General features: G+C 43.6%; 1 protein-coding gene across 5 annotated transcripts in view; it reads right to left on the bottom strand.

The window, feature by feature from the left end:
- The window catches only part of MYO1C (myosin IC), a 203,604-nt gene that overhangs the window by 26,908 nt on the left and 151,949 nt on the right, over positions 1-24,747 (bottom strand). For all 5 annotated transcript variants that reach the window (XM_069761329.1, XM_069761333.1, XM_069761330.1 and 2 more), the window contains exons 21-28: positions 22,622-22,698; positions 22,313-22,381; positions 20,640-20,724; positions 18,409-18,568; positions 13,434-13,517; positions 10,931-11,024; positions 9,040-9,095; positions 2,178-2,313 (exon numbers count right to left, since the gene is read on the bottom strand). In XM_069761329.1, coding sequence (XP_069617430.1) covers positions 2,178-2,313; positions 9,040-9,095; positions 10,931-11,024; positions 13,434-13,517; positions 18,409-18,568; positions 20,640-20,724; positions 22,313-22,381; positions 22,622-22,698 — 761 coding nt within the window. The remainder of the gene's footprint in view (positions 1-2,177; positions 2,314-9,039; positions 9,096-10,930; positions 11,025-13,433; positions 13,518-18,408; positions 18,569-20,639; positions 20,725-22,312; positions 22,382-22,621; positions 22,699-24,747) is intronic.

The following is a 24,747-nucleotide window of genomic DNA, read 5'->3' on the forward strand; positions in this document are numbered from 1 at the left end:
GGAGTGGTGTAAGGCCCCGCACTCTGAAGTCCGCAGCATGAGCCAAGAAGCGCCGAAAGCAGCCGGCGCTGAAGCTGCATGATTGAGAGTACAAAGATGGCGCCGGCCGCAGTCTGTGCTGAGGCCAAGAGGAGTGGGCGGGGCTAAGCGCCGGAGAGGAGAGAGGGGAAGACGCGGGAGAAAAGCCCGCCGGAAAGAGGACGGGGGCGGAGCCATAACGCCGCGCTAGGCCCCGACCGAAGCCGGGGCCTAAATTAGCTCCCGGTGGCCGTCGGGAATGGAAGCCGCGGCGTGGAGGCCCCGCAAGGCTAGCCCACCCGACGGAGAGAGCGGGGGCTAGAGTCACTGCGGCGCGGTCTGTGCCTAGGCCAGGGAGTGGCTGGGGCAAAGCGCCGGAGAGAAGGGGGAAAACGCGGGAGAAAGACCCGCCGGAAAGAGGATGGGGGCGGGGCCGAAACGCCGCACTAGGCCCCGACAGAAGCCGGGGCCTAAATTAGCCCCCGGTGGCCGGCAGAAAAGGTCCAGGCCCCGACCGAAGCCGGGCCTGGATTAGAGCCTGGTGACCGCTGTGGGGGAGAGACGCCGTGGAAACCTTACAAGGCCCCGGCGCTACCGCCGCAATGAACCCCTTCTCTGGTGGACCCATGTGCCGCACAAGGGAAGCTGAAGAGAGATCCAGGGTGAGGTAAGAGCCCTGGACCCCAAACTGTGGGACACAGTGACTTCCCCATAAAACAACCCCTGAGCCCCACTCTTAGATTGCTAGACAGGGGAGAAAATACTCACCTTTCTTCATCTGTATACTTACCCTTGAATGATCTGGGATGGTATGGGGAAAATACTCACCTCAAACCTCCCACGCCGGTACTAACCTGAAGAGGAATGAGACGTCCAGGAGCTGATGGACGTCCTCGTCTCCGCAACCGACAGGCTCTGGTGGGCGAGTGGGTGGGGGACGGAGCCAGGACCGGACTTCTGAGCACGCTTGTGTGCTAGGATCTTGGTCCTGGAGAGGGATCTATGAGGATACGGGGTGGCAGTACACGCCGTACTCATAGTCCGTATTGTGGGACTACAGGTGTGACTGTTCACCCTGTATCCCTCGGGAAAACCTGAAAAGAAAATGACGTACATTGAGGTAGATAAGGGTCTAATGAAAGACCCGTGTCCACCTCCTACTGACACTAAGCTAAACTGAATATCCTACTTCCTGTCGGTAGGGTGTACACTGCAGAGGAGGAGCTAACTTTTTTATTTGCATAGTGTCAGCCTCCTAGTGGCAGCAGCATACACCCATGGTTCCTGTGTCCCCCAATGAAAGGCGATAGAGAAAAAACCATAATCATGAAAGCTCAGGTGGATTTATACCTGCTATGGCTAATATTCACAATGACAACAGTCTACAATTTATTTTTTTAATCAAGTGAAACATAACAGAAGCCATAAAATGGCAAGTGGGCATATACAGTTTGATCAAAATGAAAGAATTTGCAGATTTCCATTTAACACTAATGCCAACTTCTCTCTAGAGTGTGCACGAATACAATAAAAAGGAAATTAAAAGGAACTTTCTAGGCATGTAACCTTAATAGCAGACAATCTAAACCCGCCAACAAAATATCATTACATTCCCCTGTAGCAGCTCTCCAGGACCCCTACTATGGCTCCTCCATTATTGCGCACAGTCCATAGGGCTGACACCTGTCAGGAGCACAGGGGGTCAATCATAGTCAGCCACTTTATTGTGCCAGTCTCAGACAGTGGACAACATTGGATGCCAGCAATGCTGGCAGGAGCGGCGATTGCCATGTGGAGATGTCGCAGGGAAAGAGCAAATGCATGAAGAGAATCAAATAGAGAAATCCTATTTTATGATTTGACTTGTGTAACATTGACTACATGTGGGAATTCCTATGGCAAGAGGGTAATCCAAGTTCTAGGCATTTTAACAGTACAATGGTAAGTTATAACACTTCCAAATATACAGGTTTTCTGACTCAGGAGGTGAATAAGAATGAATTCATTCAGCGATTGCAGACAGAGATCTTAACACTGAAAGGAATTAAAGCAAAAAATAAGCTTTAAATATAATAATAATCCCCTCCCATTAAATAAAATAATCCCCCTTCCATGAAAAACAAGCAGCGTTTATTCTCCAGTAATGGGAAGAGTCATACCTGTCAAATTGGCATAATCGATCCTCTGCTTTATTTTGGCTTCTTCTACAAGGTAAGCAGCATTCTGTCCGAGCAGAAGTTGTCTCCTTCGCTGCTTGTATCCCTTTCGGTCATACTTGACCACCGGCACTGCATACTGTAAATATATATATGTTGTCTGGTCAGTGCTATAAAAGAGCAGATCCATAACTTCAAAAAGGCAAAACAGGGACATAAGGGACCTGCAGACTTCTCACATTTTGGCCAAGCGGAAAAAACAGTTTTTGCCAGCTCTGATAAAAATTGCATGCTGCAGCCGATCAGTGGCTACTGATTAGCTGCAGTGCTCACATGAGTTTCCTTCAGATGTTGCAGAAAATGCAACGCTGACTATGGAGAATAGGTCCGGGAGGTATCAATTATTTTTCTCTAACCTCCGTGATGCCATATACAAGGGGCTGTCCAGTAGACAGTCAAATCGAAATCAAATTACAGAAAGGGGTTTAAGAAATGCTGCCGTTGTGTAATGAATGGCAAATAAATTGCAAAAATGTAAATATAATGGATAACCATTAGGAGCCCAATTCATTAAGTCTGACATTTTATACACCATTCTTAATAAAATGATCAATGGAGTAAGATGTGCTTAATTAATTAACCCCTTCATGACCCAGCCTATTTTGACCTTAATGACCTGGCCGTTTTTTGCAATTCTGACCAGTGTCCCTTTATGAGGTAATAACTCAGGAACGCTTCAACGGATCCTAGCGGTTCTGAGATTGTTTTTTCATGACATATTGGGCTTCATGTTAGTGGTAAATTTAGGTCAATAAATTCTGCGTTTATTTGTGATAAAAACGGAAATTTGGCGAAAATTTTGAAAATTTCGCAATTTTCACATTTTGAATTTTTATTCTGTTAAACCAGAGAGTTATGTGACACAAAATAGTTAATAAATAACATTTCCCACATGTCTACTTTACACCAGCACAATTTTGGAAACAACATTTTTTTTTGCTAGGAAGTTATAAGAGTTAAAATTTGACCAGCGATTTCTCATTTTTACAACGAAATTTACAAAACCATTTTTTTTAGGGACCACCTCACATTTGAAGTCAGTTTGAGGGGTCTATATGGATGAAAATACCCAAAAGTGACACCATTCTAAAAAATGCACCCCTCAAGGTGCTCAAAACCACATTCAAGAAGTTTTTTAACCCTTCAGGTGCTTCACAGCAGCAGAAGCAACATGGAAGGAAAAAATGAACATTTAACTTTTTAGTCACAAAAATTATCTTTTAGCAACATTTTTTTTATTTTCCCAATGGTACAAGGAGAAACTGAACCACGAAAGTTGTTGTCCAATTTGTCCTGAGTACGCTGATACCTCATATGTGGGGGTAAACCACTGTTTGGGCGCACGGCAGGGCTTGGAAGGGAAGGAGCGCCATTTGACTTTTTGAATGAAAAATTGGCTCCACTCTTTAGCGGACACCATGTCACGTTTGGAGAGCCCCCGTGTGCCTAAAAATTGGAGCTCCCCCACACGTGACCCCATTTTGGAAACTAGACGCCCCAAGGAACTTATCTAGATGCATAGTGAGAACTTTGAACCCCCGGGGGCTTCACAAATTGATCCGTAAAAATGAAAAAGTACTTTTTTTTCACAAAAAAATTCTTTTAGCCTCAATTTTTTTCATTTTCACATGGGCAACAGGATAAAATGGATCCTAAAATTTGTTGGGCAATTTCTCATGAGTACACCGATACCTCACATGTGGGGGTAAACCACTGTTTGGGCACATGGTAAGGTTCGGAAGGGAAGGAGCGCCATTTGACTTTTTGAATGAAAAATTATCTCCATCGTTAGCGGACACCATGTCGTGTTTGGAGAGCCCCCGTGTGCCTAAACATTGGAGCTCCCCCACAAATGACCCCATTTTGGAAACTAGACCCCCCAAGGAACTTATCTAGATGCATATTGAGCACTTTAAACCCTCAGGTGCTTCACAAATTGATCTGTAAAAATGAAAAAGTACTTTTTTTTTTCACAAAAAAATTCTTTTCGCCTCAGTTTTTCATTTTCACATGGGCAATAGGATAAAATGAATCCTAAAATTTGTTGGGCAATTTCTCCCGAGTACGCCGATACCTCATATGTGGGGGTAAACCACTGTTTGGGCACACGGCAGGGCTCGGAAGGGAAGGCGCGCCATTTGACTTTTTGAATGGAAAATTAGCTCCAATTGTTAGCGGACACCATGTCGCGTTTAGAGAGCCCCTGTGTGCCTATGCATTGGAGCTCCCCCACAAGTGACCCCATTTTGGAAACTAGACCCCCCAAGGAACTTATCTAGATGCATATTGAGCACTTTAAACCCCCAGGTGCTTCACAGAAGTTTATAATGCAGAGCCATGAAAATAAAAAATAATTTTTCTTTCCTCAAAAATGATTTTTAGCCTGGAATTTCCTATTTTGCCAAGGGTAATAGGAGAAATTGGACCGCAAATGTTGTTGTCCAGTTTGTCCTGAGTACGCTGATACCCCATATGTGGGGGTAAACCACTGTTTGGGCGCACGGCAGGGCTCGGAAGGGAAGGCACGCCAATTGGCTTTTTAAATGGAAAATTAGCTCCAATCATTAGCGGACACCATGTCACGTTTGGAGAGCCCCTGTGTGCCTAAACATTGGAGATCCCCCACATATGACCCCATTTTGGAAACTAGACCCCCAAAGGAACTAATCTAGATGTGTGGTGAGGACTTTGAACTTCCAAGTGCTTCACAGAAGTTTATAACGCAGAGCCATGAAAATAAAATAAAAATTTCATTTTCTCTAAAATGATTTTTTAGCCTGCAATTTATTATTTTCCCAAGGGTAACAGGAGAAATTTGACCCCAAAAGTTGTTGTACAGTTTCTCCTGAGTACGCTGATACCCCATATGTGGGGGTAAACCACAGTTTGGGCACATGTCGGGGCTCGGAAGTCAAGTAGTGACATTTTGAAATGCAGACTTTGATGGAATGCTCTGCGGGCGTTACGTTGCGTTTGCAGAGCCCCTGATGTGGCTAAACAGTAGAAACCCCCCACAAGTGACCCCATTTTAGAAACTAGACCCCGAAAGGAACTTATCTAGATGTGAGGTGAGCACTTTGAACCCCCAAGTGCTTCACAGAAGTTTATAACACAGAGCAGTGAAAATAATAAATACGTTTTTTTTCCTCAAAAATAATTTTTTAGCCCAGAATTTTTTATTTTCCCAAGGGTTACAGGAGAAATTGGACCCCAAAAGTTGTTGTCCAGTTTCTCCTGAGTACGCTGATACCCCATATGTGGGGGTAAACCACTGTTTGGGCACACGTCGGGGCTCAGAAGGGAAGTAGTGACTTTTGAAATGCAGACTTTGATGGAATGGTCTGCGGGCGTCACGTTGCGTTTGCAGAGCCCCTGGTGTGCCTAAACAGTAGAAACCCCCCACAAGTGACCCCATTTTGGAAACTAGACCCCCCAAGGAACTTATCTAGATATGTGGTGAGCACTTTGAACCCCCAAGTGCTTCACAGACGTTTACAACGCAGAGCCGTGAAAATAAAAAATCATTTTTCTTTCCTCAAAAATGATGTTTTAGCAAGCAATTTTTTATTTTCTCAAGGGTAACAGGAGAAATTGGACCCCAGTAATTGTTGCCCAGTTTGTCCTGAGTACGCTGATACCCCATATGTGGGGGTAAACCACTGTTTGGGCACATGTCGGGGCTCGGAAGTCAAGTAGTGACGTTTTGAAATGCAGACTTTGATGGAATGGTCTGCGGGCGTCACGTTGCGTTTGCAGAGCCCCTGGTGTGCCTAAACAGTAGAAACCCCCCACAAGTGACCCCATTTTGGAAACTAGACCCCCCAAGGAACTTATCTAGATATGTGGTGAGCACTTTGAACCCCCAAGTGCTTCACAGACGTTTACAACGCAGAGCCGTGAAAATAAAAAATCATTTTTCTTTCCTCAAAAATGATGTTTTAGCAAGCAATTTTTTATTTTCTCAAGGGTAACAGGAGAAATTGGACCCCAGTAATTGTTGCCCAGTTTGTCCTGAGTACGCTGATACCCCATATGTGGGGGTAAACCACTGTTTGGGCACACGTCGGGGCTCGGAAGGGAAGGAGCACCATTTGACTTTTTGAATAAAAGATTGGCTGGAATCAATGGTGGCGCCATGTTGCGTTTGGAGACCCCCTGATGTGCCTAAACAGTGGAAACCCCTCAATTCTAACGCCAACACACCCCTAACCCTTATCCCAACTGTAGCCGTAACCCTAACCACAACCCTAACCGCAACACACCCCTAACCACAACCCTAACCCCAACACACCCCTAACCCTAACCACAACCCTAATTCCAACCCAACCCTAAGGCTATGTACCCACGTTGCGGATTCGTGTGAGATTTTTCCGCACCATTTTTGAAAAATCCGCGGGTAAAAGGCACTGCGTTTTACCTGCGGATTTACTGCGGATTTCACCTGCGGATTCCTATTGAGGAATAGGTGTAAAACGCTGCGGAATCCGCACAAAGAATTGACATGCTGCGGAAAATACAACGCAGCGTTTCCGTGCGGTATTTTCCGCACCATGGGCACAGCGGATTTGGTTTTCCATAGGTTTACATGGTACTGTAAACCTGATGGAACACTGCTGCGGATCCGCAGCGGCCAATCCGCTGCGGATCCGCAGCCAAATCCGCACCGTGTGCACATAGCCTAATTCTAAAGGTATGTGCACACGCTTCGGAAAACGCTGCGGATCCGCAGCAGTTTCCCATGAGTTTACATTTCAATGTAAACCTATGGGAAACAAAAATCGCTGTACACATGCTGCGGAAAAACTGCACGGAAACGCAGCGGTTTACATTCCGCAGCATGTCACTTCTTTCTGCGGATTCCACAGCGGTTTTACAACTGCTCCAATAGAAAATCGCAGTTGTAAAACCGCAGTGAAATGCGCAGAAAAACCGCGGTAAATCTGCCATAAATCCGCAGCGGTTTAGCACTGCGGATTTATCAAATCCGCTGCGGAAAAATCCGCAGAGGACCAGAATACGTGTGCACATACCGAAACCCTAACCCTAACCCTAACCCTACCCCTAACCCTACCCCTACCCCTACCCCTAACCCTAACCCTAGTTCTAACTCCAACCTTAGTGAAAAAAAAAAAAAATTCTTTATTTTATTATTGTCCCTATCTATGGGGGACAAATGGGGGGGGTCATTTACTGTTTTTTTATTTTGACCACTGTGATAGATTATATCACAGTGATCAAAATTCACATTGGAACGAATCTGCCGGCCGGCAGATTCGGCGGGCGCACTGCGCATGCGCCCGCCATTTTGGAACATGGCGGCGCTCGGGGAAGAAGACGGACGGACCCCGCCAGGATCGGTAAGTATAAGGGGGGGAGATCAGGGCACAGGGGGGGGAGATCAGGGCACGGGGGGGGCGTGGGAGCACGGGGGGGGAGGGATCGGAGCATGGGGGAGAGTGATCGGTGTGCGGGCGGGTGGATCGGTGTGCAGGGGGGGTGGATCGGTGTGCAGGGGGGGTGGATCGGAGCACGGGGGGGGATCGGAGTGCGGGGGGGTTTGATTGGAGCACGGGGGGGTGTGATTGGAGCACGGGGGGAGCGGACAGGAGGACGGGGGAGCGGAGCACAGGACGGAGGGGAGCGGGCCACAGATCGGGGGGCTGGGGGGGCGATCGGAGGGGTGGGGTGGGGGCACATTAGTATTTCCAGCCATGGCCGATGATATTGCAGCATCGGCCATGGCTGGATTGTAATATTTCACCATTTTTTTAGGTGAAATATTACAAATCGCTCTGATTGGCAGTTTCACTTTCAACAGCCAATCAGAGCGATCGTAGCCACGAGGGGGTGAAGCCACCCCCCCTGGGCTAAACTACCACTCCCCCTGTCCCTGCAGATCGGGTGAAATGGGAGTTAACCCTTTCACCCGATCTGCAGGGACGCGATCTTTCTGTGACACAGCATATGCGTCACAGGTCGGATTGGCACCGACTTTCATGACGCATACGCTGTGTCACAGGTCGGGAAGGGGTTAAGAGCCGCATCTTACAACTAGCATGAGTCTTGCTAGTAAAGGTTCACAAATCTGGGACTACAGTATATTTCTGGCACAATTTACCCCACTAAGGTGGCCATGTCCCATCCCCACTCTGCCCGCTTAGGTGAAGTGGGCCTGGACTGGGGTAAAAACGACAAAAGTCCCAAACACTTTGTGTATCTTTGAGTAGAGCCAAAACTTTGCGATAATTCTATTTCACGCCAGCATTCTGGCATAGACACTTCAATGAAGACGTAATGAATGAATAAGGCTACTTTCACACTAGCGTTAACTGCAATCCGTCACAATGCGTCGTTTTGCAGAAAAAACGCATCCTGCAAAAGTGTTTGCAGGATGCGTTTTTTCTCCATTGACTAACATTACGCGACGCATTGCGACGGATTGCCACACGTCGCAACCGTCGCGCGACGGTTGCGCCGTGTTTCGGCCGACCGTCGGCCGCAAAAAACGTTCCATGTAACATTTTTTGCAGCCGCCGAACCGTCTTTTCCGACCGCGCATGCGCGGCCGGAACTCCTCCCCCACCTCCCCGCACCTCACAATGGGGCAGCGGATGCGCTGAAAAGCAGCATCCGCTGCACCCGTTGTGCGGTGGAGGCAACGCTAGCGTCGGTAACCTCGGCCCGACGCACTGCGACGGGCCGAGCCCGACGCTAGTGTGAAAGAAGCCTAAGAGAAACTAATTTGGCTTTTGCAGCAATAAACAGAAACTATTTGACAGACTTGAAATTAGAATACTTTAAATACCGTTAATCCCTGGTTTTCTAATTGTTGAAGTATCTTAGTGTTGATCTCATCATTGCCTGAAAAGAAAAAAACAATAATTACGGACTTCACAGATTTTGAACAATTTTGGTAGGAATAACAGGAAATTTCTCATCTTTGCTGAGCCATTGCCTCACTCAGACATCTGTTCTTCCTCATATGTGAAAATATTTTCATCAATGCATTGGATCAGATTTTCATCAGTGTTTGGTGCGAGTTTACATTTTTGTCATCAGTGATTTCCTTGTAAGTAAATAAAGAAAAAAAGAAGAAAAAAAAAACATTGCAAAGCTTCTTTTACCCATTACAATGTTAAAATGGATGGCACGTGGCTGACAATGTGTGCCGTCCATAATTTTCACAAGTCCACAGACTTGCACGGGTAAGTTTGATCCATAACTCTGATCAAAGACAGGACATTTGAACAGCCCCATAGACGATAAAGGTTCCTATACGGAACATGGCTGGACCACGGCTCGACCACATACATGAAAAATGGAGCTCTACCTGAGGCCTAAAACAGTTTGTTAGCTGCCCTTTGTTCTCCATGAACATATACAAATGTGCTTGTCCATCAGGTGTAATAATCCTTGGTGCAGCACGTAAGATCATCGTTCTCGGGGGTGCATCGTCCTGTGTAATAAGGATTGTCACTGCCGGGAACCATGGCAGCCTTAGTGCACTGAGTGATCTAGTATAGTTTACTTTGATATACTGGTGTAAACAGGCAAACAATTGCAGATCGGTAAAGGTTTATTTATCAGCTGCGGGTCAGTCCACGTAAATGCACCTATATGGAGTATTTAAAGGGGCTGTTGAGGATTAGAGAATCATGTCTGCTTTGTCATACCAGCACACCAGTCTATGGATTCTGTTTCAAGCAGTGCAGCGAAGCCTTGTGAAAGTAAGCAGGACTAAGCTGCAAGTTTGGTATGCCCGTGTAAACAGGCATTTAAACGACCACCGATCGGTAAAAGTTAAATGATCGGTGGTTGTATCATGCCACTAGTCAGTCCATGAAAACGGACCATTGGGCTCTGTTCACACGTTGTGTTTTTGCAATGCAAATTTTCAGTTGCATTCACAGTACCAGCAAAGTCTAAGAGATTTCAGAAAACTCATGCACACACCTTGTTGTTTTTTTTTGTCCTGTTACTTCTTTAAGCATTTTTTCCAGCGTTTTTCCTCATTCAATGCAATGGGTAGTGGAAAACCGCCGCAAAAAAAAAAAAACACAGGTAGCAGGTTTTGCTGTGCCAAAACCTGAAGAAGTGGATTCAGATTTTTTTTATGCACTAACCTTTATCAGCAGGCACAAGAGACAAATGTACCCTAACAAAAAGCAGTAAAAAAAAACAAACACCAAAAACGAAACAAAACCCAAGCAAAAAACGCAGCAAAAACTAAGCAAAACCTGCTTTTGCTTAAGCGGCTTAAACTTGCCATAAAAAAAAAAAAGTTGCAAAAACACAATGTGTGAACATAGCCTTAGTCTCTGCTCACATTATAATCACTTATTGTAGAAGCAATATTGAACCTTCATGATTTTAACAAATGCCAATAAATTATAATGGGTCTGTCCCATAGGTCATGTCTGACCCGCTCTACATCCACCTCCTGTCCTTTATATCCCTCTACAGTTTACAAACCATAAAGCAAATGGCAGATGGGATGCGAACTAGTGACTGCAATAAAGCTGTGAAAATCTGAACAGTCATATTCACCAATAGAAATGTAAGACACAGACACATCCAGAAAGGGAGAGGCTGGCGTGGGCATTGCTCTGGGAGAGGCTGGCGTGGGCATTGCTCTGGGAGAGGCTGGCGCGGGCATTGCTCTGGGAGATCCTTATCTGCACATAGAAATCACTCACCGAGTCGAGTGTTTATGAATAGTCGTGGAACGCTCTGGGGATAATTGTCTTTTTTGTCCTTGAATATTTCACTTGCGACAACTTTCTGTTCAAGCTGAAGAAAAAGGAAACAATACCCACATTTACACACATACGTATATCTCTACATTAAGTATTGCATCGTGGTAAAAGGATGACTGCACTTGAAGGAGACAGTGCAAGTTCTTTTGTGTTGTGCGCAGGGTTTTCATTATGTGGAGGACGTGCAGGTGGCGCTGCACTGTGACTGGCAGCAGCGCTCAGGATCTGCCCTACCCAATCTCATATTTAGAAATGACTACAGCATGCAACATTGTACAGCATCAGCTTCACATACCTACTATACACTCCCTGACAGAAGTTATGTCGCTTATCCATGTTATGTAACTAAAAGCTTATAACCTGATGTTAAATTCATCCATTGGTTGTATAAATTATTCTTTTGAAAGCTGAAACCCTCTGAAATGTGGTTTAGGTTAAGAAAATAAATTGGCATCAATGCAGAAATATTGATCAGTTAATGGACACAGAACGGTCAGATTTTGGCAAGACAAGTTTTGTCGCCTGGTCATATAATGCACCCAATCCTAGTTTACATCCTCACCCGTGCTCAGTAAATGATCGGTTAATTAGTGTGTGTGTATAAAACGAAACCCAGCATCCCAGACCTTCACTTGAACTGCAACTTCCTAAAATCCACCCTGCGACCAAAGCCTGGATTATCAAGAGGCTGAAGACCAGATCCACTGCAGAGGTGGCTGGCACCTTTAATGCGTCTTAGCGTCAAGTACAAAGAATTAAAAAAAAAAAAAAGATTTAAAGAGACTGGAGATGTGTTTGACAAGCCCAGGTCTGGCAGCCCCCGCAAGACAACTGCTTAGGAGGAACGTTTGTTGGTTAGAAAATCCAAAGCAAGCCCCTCTTCTACCGCAGCAGAGCTCCAACAGGCCTGGTCACCCTGTGTCAACTAGAACAGTTTGTAGGATTATGACTCAAAATGGCCTCCATGGTCGAATCAGTGCCCAGAAGCCAGCACTAAACAAAAGGCAAATAAAAAACCGTGTGGCATTTGCAAAGTCCCACAGCCTGCTAAACAGATGGACGCTGGAAAAGTGGCAGACGGTGGATTTCTCTGATGAATCTTCAGTATAATTACACCACAGCCGCTGCAAATACTGCAGGAAACCTACTGGAGTCGTATGGATCCAAAATACACCAAGAAAACAGTTAAATTTGGTGGTGGAAAGATCATGGTCTGGGGTTACATTCAGTATGGGGGTGTGCAAAACATTTGCAAGGTGGAAGGGAATATCAATAGCCTTAAATATCAAGAAGTATTAGCTACCTCTTATATTCCAAATCATAAATGGGTCAAATTCTGCAGCAGGATGGTGCTCCATCTCATACATCCATCTCTACAACAAAGATCCTCCAAGCAAAAAAGACCAAGGTGCTCAAGGACTGGCCAGCCCAGTCACCAGACATGAACATCATTGAGCATGTTTGGGGTAGGATGAAAGAGGAAGCTTGGAAGACAAAACCAAAGAATCTAGATGAACTCTGGGAGGCATGGAAGACTGCATTCTTTGTTATTCCTGATGACTTCATTAATAAATTGTATGAATCATTGTTGAACCGCATGGATGCAGTCCTTCAAGCTCATGGAAGTCACACAAAATATTAAATATGACTAATAGCACCACAACTTCTTTCACCAATGTTATACAACATATATTTGTATTTTAAGTTAATTATTTGTTTGAACATCACATTACTTTCTGTGTGCGACAATTTATTTTCTTAACCTAAACCACATTTCCGAGGATTTCAGCTTTCAAAAGAATAATTTATACAACCAATGGATGAATTTAACGTCAGGTTATAAGCTTTTATTTACATAACATGGATAAGCGATATAACTTCTGTCAGGGAGTGTACACAAGATGATGTGGGGGCTGCAGATTATGCAGTTCATTCATTTAAAAGGGAATCTGTCACCAGGTTTTACTACCTGGCAGGTTTACTAACCCTCTAGTGAAAATTTCCTGCTGATAAAACTCTGATTTTATTGAAATTACAGCAAGCAGCCCCAGTAAGTGACACATCACTGGAGTCAGGGTCTACGTTATACTGCTATGAGATTAGGTGGCAGATACCTGGTGACACTTCCCTGCAAGTTGACCTCACAGTAGATAGGAGAGAAGACATCCCCTTTGTAGATGGGTCTGAAGAATATTAGGTTTTAGGGGCCAAGACACTAGAACGAAGAATCCAAATAGTCAGAATCTGATAATGTCTGTGGTCAACTCCATCAATGTGATGCTTCTCTCCTTCACATGAATCTCATCATATAGCATAGGCAATACACAAATGACATAGAAGAAACTATTAAATAGATTTTCCCCACAATGGATAACAGTCCGATTGCTGCCCCTCACCCCCAATCACTGGTGTGCTGTACTCGGCGGTCTTCATCAGACTTTACCTGTTGTTTCCATTCAGGGCTAATTCTTCGGCAATACTTCCACACCATGTTTTTCATGCACATCTCTCTTAGGAGCTCAGAAGCCTAAATGAACATGAGAAAGCAATAAAGGTCTGTGCAAGATTCCATCTAAGGTCAGCTCAGAACAACCGCCGGCATCGTTAGTCTGCGGCACATGGAATTGTCCAGACTTTAGTAAAAGCTGCGCTTCGTTATCAGACTGCAATCAGAACAGGTTGGCTGGGGGTCTCCTGACCCAAGTGTGACAGTTTCACATATTTTAATAAAGCTCTCAAGAACAGGTCTGGAGCCCCAAAAGCCAATCCAAGCATTGCAGTCCGATCTCAGGCCAATTGGTACGGACGTCTGAATGCACCCAAATACTAATTACTGACGTCTGCGCACAGATTGCCCATCTACTGGCGCCATCCTCCTCCTGCACATCAGACGAGGGTGGCTTCACCTTATTTCCTTATACACTGTGTATTCTACCAAAACATAAAATAAGCTCGTGTTCTGTGTATAGCAAGTGATATACGGCTTCAGTAGGTATTTTACTACGTTGTATGTTTCCACTGTGATTATCCCAATACCTCATTTATATGGTTTAGGTTTGAGTACTGATTATTTTTGCACAATTATAAACACCTAAAAAATCAATTGTTTTGTGAGCAATTTTTTATTTGTTGCTGGCACAGTGCGGGATTAATATAATGATGATTTTATCATTCAGATTGTTAGAGACACAGTCATGCCAAGTATATACCGTATTTCTCTCCATGCCATTTAGAGACCATATTCCTCAATTCTAGATTGTGAAACACATTTATTTGAATAAATAATAAAGTCAATTTTCAACTTCTCAAAAGACTGAAAAATATTAAAAGGTATAAAATAAAAAAATACAACAATTACTGCCAAGCGGTGGCTTCAATTGATTGAAGAAAAAAAAGCCTATTATAATGTAACATAATGATCAACATGAAACTTTCCAAAGTCCCAGCTGAGGACTTAACCATGCAATCACTTGATCTCTTCAATAATTCACAGCATTGGAGCTTATTATGGCTGCCAATGTGATGCTGGCGACAGCCTCGGACAGGGCTTCTAGGCATGAAGGTAGACCATGGGGCCTTCTTCAGGCTGCGCTGATGGTCTGACTTGTTCCAACCGCAGCAGCAGAAATCATTTTGATCACATGAATAGATCATGCAGTTCTTACATGGCACATACAACCATTAATGAACATTAGCGTGCATAATTGTGGCCATTGTAATAATACTAGTGGTCGTCTCTAGAAAAAAATAAGTGGCCAAATTTATACTATATAGTCATAGAGTCCTATTTAAAGGGAAGGTGCCATCAAAAAAATTTTTTTTTCAGAAATTGTAAAATGTAAAGAATTAATGATTACATTTTCTTAAAAAATATTATCATTTGTTTATAATTTAGTAAAATATGAAAAATAATTTGAAAAGTTTTGGAATTTCCACTTTTAAACACTAGGGGGAGCAGCTGCTGAAATTTCAGAAAAACCTTGTGTACAAATAGCTCACATTACTGCACTGCAGTAAATATGGGCGGAGTCTGCTGACCTGTGTGATGTCTCCTCTCCTCTCCTTCTGGGTGTTTGCTAAGGGATTAGAGAGGATGATATTCAGGAACCCAGTGAGCAGCCATTTTGTTGGTGACTGCAGAGTATATGGCTGCCGTCACACTAGTAGTATTTGGTCAGTATTTTACCTCAGTATTTGTAGCCAAAACCAGGAGTGGAACAATTAAAGGAAAAGTATAATAGAAACATGTCACCACCTCTGTATTTATCACCCACTCCTGGTTTTAGCTACAAATACTGAGGTAAAATACTGACCAAATACTGATAGTGGACGGCAGCCTTAGGCTACTTTCACACTAGCGTTGTTGGCTGTACGTTGCAATGCGTCGTTCAGGAGAAAAAAAAACACATCCTGCAAAGTTGTCTGCAGGATGTGTTTTTTTTCCCCATAGACTAACATTATTGACGTATTGCCACACGTCGCAACTGTCGTGCGACGGTCGTGTCATGTTTTGGTGGACCGCCGCCACAAAAAAAGTTACATGTAACGTTTGTTTGTGCGTCGAGTCTGCCATTTTCGACCGCGCATGCACGGCTGAAACTCCGCCCCATCCTCCCCAGACCTTACAATGGGGCAGCGGAAGCGTCGTAAGACTGCTTCTGCTTCCCACGTCGGGCATTTCTTTCACAGCATACGTCGGTACATCGGCCCGACACACTGCGATGGGCCCGTACCGACGCTAGTGTGAAAGCAGCCTTATACTGACAAGTAGACGGTCACCGAGGATGGCAGGCAGCAAGGATTCTGGGAGATATGTGGTGGAGGGAGCAGGGTGACAGCAGCACAGAGTATTTCAGGAGAGCAGTGTGCTGGTCTATGGGGGCCCCCTGTTTGGTGCGCGGAGCAGCCAGGGATTGTACATAGAGCGCTGTCTTTTATACACATGGATGGACCGTCTGCTCCACAGAAATCCAGGAAACATTTCTGCGGATTGATGGCCTGGTCTGATCCAGACTTTGCATGCAGACCCCATTCCCCTCCTCAGATCTTGTCTTCCCCATCCTGTCCTGGCAATATGTAAAAGCGAGGCGACAGGCGCAGTCTGGGGTGACGCTGGGAAGGAAATGTAGCCATATAGTAACGATAAAAATGAGACCCCTCTCTTCAGCTACCTCACCAGCCTTCCCCTGACTACACCTAACTGGAGGTCATGCTGCCCCCTCTATTACCCCAGACCCGCGTGCAGGTGCTCAGCCAGAACCACCATAGAATGGGTCCGCTTTCTGAAGATAATACTGCCATAGTGTTCTCACATAATACCGCCATATAGATCACACAATACCACCAGTGTTCTCACATACCGCCATATAGATCACACATAATACTGCCAGTGTTCTCACATAATACCGCCATATAGATCACACATAATACTGCCATAGTGTTCTCACATAATACTGCCATATAGATCACACAATACCACCAGTGTTCTCACATACCGCCATATAGATCACACATAATACCACCAGTGTTCTCACATACCGCCATATAGATCACACATAATACTGCCAGTGTTTTCACATAATACCGCCATATAGATCACACATAATACTGCCATAGTGTTCTCACATAATACTGCCATATAGATCACACAATACCACCAGTGTTCTCACATACCGCCATATAGATCACACATAATACCACCAGTGTTCTCACATACCGCCATATAGATCACACATAATACTGCCAGTGTTTTCACATAATACCGCCATATAGATCACACACAATACCACCATATAATTCTCACAATACTGATCAAGCATAATACCACCATACAGATCACATAATACCGTCATATAGATCTCACATAATGCCATAATACAGCATGACGCCTGCAGCTCCTGTTATCGCACGCATTGAGTTGTGTGTGCAATGGGGAAAGATATGCAGGGGGAGAGGAGTGCATAGGAGTGGATTAGATACACGGTTCACCACACAGTATCACACAAGAGAGGATTAGATACACGGCTCAGCATAATATCACACAGTATAGGATTAGATACACGGCTCAGCAGACAGTATCACACAGGAGAAGATTAGATACACGGCTCAGCATAATATCACACAGGAGAGGATTAGATACACGGCTCAGCAGACAGTATCACACAGGAGAGGATTAGATACACGGCTCAGCAGACAGTATCACACAGGAGAAGATTAGATACACGGCTCAGCATAATATCACACAGTATAGGATTAGATGCATGGCTCAACAGACAGTATCACACAGGAGAGGATTAGATGCATGGCTCAGCATAGTATCACACATGAGAGGATTAGATACAGGGGCCAGCAGACAGTATCACACAGGAGAGGATTAGATGCATGGCTCAGCATAATATCACACATGAGAGGATTAGATGCACGGCTCAGCAGTCAGTATCACACAGGAGAGGATTAGATACATGGCTCAGCATACAGTATCACACAGGAGAGGATTAGATGCATGGCTCAGCATAGTATCACACAGGAGAGGATTAGATGCACGGCTCAGCAGACACTATCGCACAGGAGAGGATTAGATACATGGCTCAGCACAGTACAGTGAGAGATGCACGGTCTGATGTCCTGTGAGGAGCTGCAGTGAGAGGTCGTGCAGCACAGAGCCTCCCCATCCCCCTCTGTTACCTCTCTGCAGCTCCTAATAGAGGACATCAGACGGCAGCACTCCTTCACCCTCTCTAGGGCTTACAGTCACACACCAGGCAGCAGAGGACAGGGAACGGCCGCTGACAGTGTGAGGGGAGACAGATGGAGCTGCCCCTCCAACAGCACAGCTCTCAGTCACAGTGGAGCTCACAGGTACACTCCACTGTAGGCTGAAGCAAGATGGCACCGATCTCCTGCCTCTGCTGTGATGTGGAGACAGCCCAGGGGGCGTGACCACATCACAGCACAATGATAGCTATGGGGTGGCTCCCGACTGCAGCCTCCTATGTCCAGGGCTGCCGTATTTGCACAGTGTAAGTGTCGTGCTGGGACTCTTACACTGCTGCAAAGCAAAATGGCGGCGCCCAGTGGCTGCAAAAATAATTAATAATAAAAAATATATTAAAGTTAAAAAAAATAATTTTGTATTAAAAATAATTGTTTATATAAACAATTATTTTTAATACAAAAACAAAATTGCGGCACCTTCCCTTTAATAAAATATCATTGGGTGCATTTAACTTCATAACTTATCCATAAATCTACATCAATGTACTTCTCATTCTCTGAATATATTAGTAAAGAGATTTCTATCTACCTGACGCTTGTGCATATGGTTACCATCAGCACATTTACAAAAGTTCTACCACAATGCAGTAATTATCCAGAAAAGCGAACAGGTTACTACAGATCAGTTCTTCCGATGAGCTTACCTCCCGAAGAGATGGGGGTGGCACAGGCCAAGACTTGTCTAGCACACTTTTTGGCATGTTGCGATACAGGTTCATCAGGAATGAGTAACGGATGTAATCCAGGAAATATTCATTTTCTGGGCAACGGGACTGATTGCGGTAAATGAAGCCTTTGATGAATCTACACAAAACATAACATAACACCTCACTGACTAGGTTTTTACAATTACAGCGTATCATCCCAAACATTATTTGCCAAACTTTTCTAAGAATACACAAATTCATTAGCAATTTAAATGTCATATTCTTCAGGAGACATCCCCTTTAATTACACAAAAAGAGCAACTCACTGGAATATGTTGGCGCTATATAAATAAAATCATTATTATTATTGAGTAGTGATGCTGTTGTCCCTTTGCGCACCATCATATCACCCTAGGGATCTCCTGTACGCTAGAGCTGGGATCATAGGGCCTCGGTAGTGAGCATGGCAGGGAGCGTTACTGACATTTCGTGTGCAGAGAGGAGCGTCTTGCCTCCCATGTTATCGTGAAGCATGCAGTACCCGGTAAGGAGGATTCATTTTGGACAGCATAAAAACGGGGGTCACTTCCTTACACAGGAAGTTCAAGTCTTCAAAAAATATATTTTTAGCCTTTCCAAATATACAACAGAGTCCTCCCAAATGTTTCTATCACCATTGTGATTTCCTGTCCATCTCCTGTTTTTTTTTATTCCAAAAGATTACAGCTAGTAGAGCACAATTATTTGGAAACGACATCCTGAGCTAAAGTGGATTGCTGGATACCGTGTTAATTATAAGGAGTTTCCTTCCATCCTCTGTGGATTGTAAGACAGGGTCCGCTCTCTGTGCCGGTTTGCAGCTCATGTACTTGCTTTTATGTCTGATACACTGGTTCTTTCATCTCAAGTCTCTCCCTATGTGTGTAGAAGACCTCTCAGTGGGGCAGAGAGAAGCCAGGGAACACCGGCCTCCTGGACTAGTCACACAACGTATTATTTATTATGCTGACTTATATAAAGCCATTCAATCCACAGCCCTTTACATATAATTTCATCACTGTCCCCATTGGAGATCACAATATAAATTTCCTATCAGTATGTTTTTGGAGTGTGTCAGGCACGTAGGAATAGCCGGAGTCCCTTTTAAGTTCAGCAACTTGGAATTAATGACACCATAAAATGAATAATAACTGCCTAGATAAAAGCATTAATTATGCACACATAAAAGTCATCACCAATGGTGGATTTAAAATCTCCCACATCATTTATATTAATAATAAAACGTCCATCCAATCAAATGTATGGATCAAGAAAAAAAAAAAGCAGATAGAAATATACATTATCAATAACAATTTTATTAAAAAAAGTGGTTCCTAACAATAAAAAAAAATTCTACAAAGTCAATTTACTTGACTGATGAAGCTATCTGAAGACAATTTCTACAAAGACGCATTTTCATGAGTGTTAACCAAAGACTAATTATTTCAGACTAGTCAGGTCAGTGGTTCCTAATGCAGCTTTTCTGTCCTAGTCAGACCCCAGAGATAATCAGTTAATCTGTCCCCATGACAGCGTACGTGTTCACACTGTATAATCTGTCCCAAAGACACACGTCTGATCAATGGCGCATGAACGGAACAATTTATTTATTCTGGAACTTCCCTGAGTATTGAGGTGACTCCATTAGTTTCAATGTCATTATGTTTTTACATGTTCAAAAAAGTATTCTAACTATTCTAGACAGTATTAAGGCCTGCCTATCATGATAACAATAAATGAATCCTATTTAGTCTCTAGGCGGCCGGCTGTACATGTATGTTAGATGTGATGCAGCCACAATACCGTCTGATCCCTGTGTTACTTGTCTCACTTCATGCAGGACGACAAGATGGGAGCTTTTTAGGTGAACACAAGAGTTCTGCTGTGTTCTCACTCCACGTTCTGTATGTGTGTACACAGATACAGCTGTCAGTCACTGATTAGGCCCGCCCACATGACTACTGAGCCCAGAATAAAGTTATACTCAACCTTTTCCCCCCAAAATGATCAAATTAAGCCTCTCCTGCTTTAGAACATCCTGTCTACAGAATAGACTGCATTTCCTAATTCACAAATTCGTTTTAACATCTGGTTAGTGGAAATGATTAATGATGATCAATAGATAAGAATTTAAATTTATTTGATTTGTCCTAAAAATACATAAAAAAAAAAAAAACTACTGCACTGACCTTCGAACAACTTCCACAGCCCATTTCCTTTTGGCAGCCTTTCGACGACCCACAGTTCCACGCCACCAGGACTGGATTTGTATGGCTGTAGAATAGAAGAGCAGTTATCAATGTCCTACCCATGGAAGAGCAAAGCAGAAAGACAGAAGGAAAAACTACAAAGAAAAGACGTCTGAATGTGCAAAATACCAAGTGACCACACGCTGGATTACAGATAAAGTACCATCTGTCTTTCATGTACATGAGCTACAAGTTAGCGACATTTTTTCAAACTGAGTGTTTTTGGTTTTACTATTCTCTTTTGTGTCTTCAGGTTTCTTGGTGGTGTGTGAACATGATCATACAGACTTGTTCACTGTGCAAGTAGCCCATGTGTTCCTGTTTCCATAATTGTTCTCTTGTGTCTACAAGACTGGGGAGTTCCACCACTCCTCTTGGGCTATCTGCACAAAAGCTGTTCTACCCTGTATGCACACATGGATTTTTCCTCTCTGAACCCTGTTCACACAGGTTATATACAGATGATCAGGTTTTTAAATACATCAGATAGGGATTGCATACATTAGTTAGGACTGCTCTGATAAGGGTATACCGTGAAGATTGGTAGAGCAGCTTAGTATACATTTTTTGCAAAAAACGTATCAACCAAATACCCTGTTTTTTACATCTTTTACTAGCACTTGCGGATTACTGCAACATTTTTTCAAACTGAGTGTTTTTGGTTTTACTATTCTCTTTTGTGTCTTCAGGTTTCTTGGTGGTGTGTGAACATGATCATACAGACTTGTTCACTGTGCAAGTAGCCCATGTGTTCCTGTTTCCATAATTGTTCTCGTGTCTACAAGACTGGGGAGTTCCACCTCTCCTCTTGGGCTATCTGCACAAAAGCTGTTCTACCCTGTATGCACACATGGATTTTTCCTCTCTGAACCCTGTTCACACAGGTTATATACAGATGATCAGGTTTTTAAATACATCAGATAGGGATTGCATACATTAGTTAGGACTGCTCTGATAAGGGTATACCGTGAAGATTGGTAGAGCAGCTTAGTATACATTTTTTGCAAAAAACGTATCAACCAAATACCCTGTTTTTTACATCTTTTACTAGCACTTGCGGATTACTGCAACATTTTTTCAAACTGAGTGTTTTTGGTTTTACTATTCTCTTTTGTGTCTTCAAGTTAGCGACAAGTGCATAAAAATAATGTAAAGTTAAATGAATCATTATATTTCTGATGCATTGGGCCCTGTACATGCCATAAGTTACACACGTTTTCAATTACTTTTTGCTCACTCTTTACATTTACTATTTTTTGGCCTTTTACAGGATTGTTTGTAGTGTACACAGTTAAGGAATCCACATTAAAATGAAAGGGGTATGGCCACATTGCAAAATGTATCACCCATCCACAGAATAGGCAATTCAATTCTGATCACCGAGGTCCCCGCTGCAGGAATCCATACCGATCACTAGACTGGGGCAGTCTCCCCGGTACAACTCCCTGCCCAATCACAGGAGGAGCCGTTTCAGTCGAGTTGTTGTTCTTTGACGAGATTTTACAAAATTACAGTAATAAATGTGATCCATCCATCTAGAATTATATTCCATAAACTACAGATCAAGCAGCCAAAATGACAAGGATTACATGCAAATATACGGCCTTACTCACCGGAATGTTTCATGTGTTGGAATTTTTGCCGCTGATTATATCCTCTCCACCTGGCCTGGAGGAAGGTTGCTATAATAGAATGTCCAAGGTCAACTTATGTCAGGTCTGTGTTTTATTTTACTACATGCATAACTGCGATTCCAGTTAAAGTTTGACAATGGTCTCAGATCATCATCATAAAAGATGGTGACCACTAATATAACACAATTTACAGAGTATATACTCTTGGTACACAGCCATACAAATAGGAAAAAATAAGAGATGAAACAAAATAAAAGTGCAAGAAGAAGAAAAAATAAAGCAACCAACCGATGCTCTGCTTCCTCACTTCTAAGGCATCCTCTGTAGCAAAGAGAGTTTTGGGGAAACGAATAAAAATTTTCGTCCTAAAAGAAAATACATAAATTATACAAGTCCAGATGGAAACTAAAGGCCCTGAAGTGTTCACGCCAGAATTCTGCTGGAAAACATTTAGAAAATGAAAATTTGGCGCAATTTGAAGTTGCGCAGAAAAATTTTGATTTGATGTTTTTCACCCCACCTTCATCCAGCTCTGCCAAAGTGGGTAGAGCTGGGGTAGGACTGGGCATAACGGCCTCATGACAAATTTATCAAAAGTACATTACACCAAAAATGTCTCTCCAGTTATTGACTGAAGTAACATTTTTGGCAGGGTGCAAGGTGGCACACGCCACTGATAATGAATTCGGCACATCTTATGCCTGTATGTTTCGCAGTAAGACTGGTGTACGGAACGTCCGTCGTGATGACTCAGTGCCTAGATTTCTTTCTTGAAAAAGACAGATCATTTTACAAAAAATATTTAATTTTTATAGAGCATAACAATATGTACTTTAGTCATCACAATCAGACATTCCTTGAGTGGTAACTTGTGATTTCTGCTGATATTAACAATGATTTATAGAAAAATACCCTCAGGAATGAATAAAAAATGCCAGAAAAATATTTAGAATTGAGAGTCCTCAGATGTGCCATGCACATTTTAATTTAATAAATGAGTAGGCCAGCACAAGTCACTATAGACTTCACCAGTCTCCAAATTTACATAAAGGGGCAAAAATAGAAGCATATTTGATAAAATTATTTATTACATCTTAAAAATAATAATAATAATAATTTTTATTTATATAGCTCGAACATATTCCGCAGCACTTTACAATTAAGCGGGGACATGTATTGAATTTATTGCCTGTACAAGACAATTTAAACAGTGACATTAGGGGTGAGGTCCCTGCTCGCAAGCTTACAATCTACAAGGAAATGGGGGGACACAATAGGTGAAAAGTGCTTGTTATTTCAGGTCTGGCAATTATAATAAATAGGGATTTTCATATAAAGCTGCATGATCCGGTCATCAGCCGTGTGTTTAAGTGCAATAGTCAAGTATCAAGTGCAGTTATGTGCATGGAGGGTGTGGAGACAGATGAATAGTAGGGTGCAGATTCAGAATAATATTTGGAAGGAGGGAACAGGGCAAAGTTAGTTTACCGAGTAGTTGATGTGGTAGGCTTGTTTGAAGAGATGGGTTTTCAAAGCACGCTTGAATAGGTCGGGGTTAGGTATCAGTCTGATCGTCTGGGGAAGTGCATTCCAGAGAGCTGGTGCAGCACGAGAGAAGTCTTGGAGACGGAGGTGCGAGGTTCGGATTACGGGGGATGTTAGTCTTAGGTCATTTGTAGAACGGAGGGCACGTGTAGGGCGATAGACGGGGATGAGAGAGGAGATATAAGGCGGTGCAGAACTGCGGAGAGCTTTGTGTGAGAGAGATGAGTTTATACTGGACCCTTTAGCGAATGGGTAGCCAGTGTAATGACTGGCACAAGATGGAGGCATCGGTGAAGCGGCTGGACAGAAATATGACCCTGGCTGCCGCATTCAAGATGGATTGGGGAGGAGAAAGTTTGGTAAGAGGGAGACCGATCAGAAGAGAGTTGCAGTAGTCCAGACGGGAATGAATAAGAGCAACAGTAAGAGTCTTAGCAGTTTCAAAGGTGAGAAAAGGTCGGATTCTGGAGATGTTTTTAAGATGCAGGTGACAAGAGCGAGTGAGTGATCGGACATAGGGAGTAAAGGAAAGTTCGGTGTCGAATATGACCCCAAGACAGCGGGCATGCTGCTTGGGAGTTATGGTTGAACACTCCAGGGTAATTTTGATGTTGGGTAGAGTGAGTTTAGTAGAGGGGAGAAACACAAGAAGTTCCGTTTTGGAGAGATTTAGTTTCAGATAGGGGGAGGACATGATGTTAGAGACAGCAGACAGACAATCCTTGGTATTTTGAATTAGGGTAGGGGTGATGTCAGGGGAAGAAGTGTATAATTGGGTGTCGTCAGCAAGAGATGATACTGGAACCCAAATCTGCTGATTGTTTGTCCAATAGAGGCAGTGTATAGAGAGAAGAGGAGGGGGCCTAGGA

Source organism: Ranitomeya imitator, chromosome 3, assembly GCF_032444005.1.
Source record: "Ranitomeya imitator isolate aRanImi1 chromosome 3, aRanImi1.pri, whole genome shotgun sequence".
Taxonomy (NCBI): Eukaryota; Metazoa; Chordata; class Amphibia; order Anura; family Dendrobatidae; genus Ranitomeya; species Ranitomeya imitator.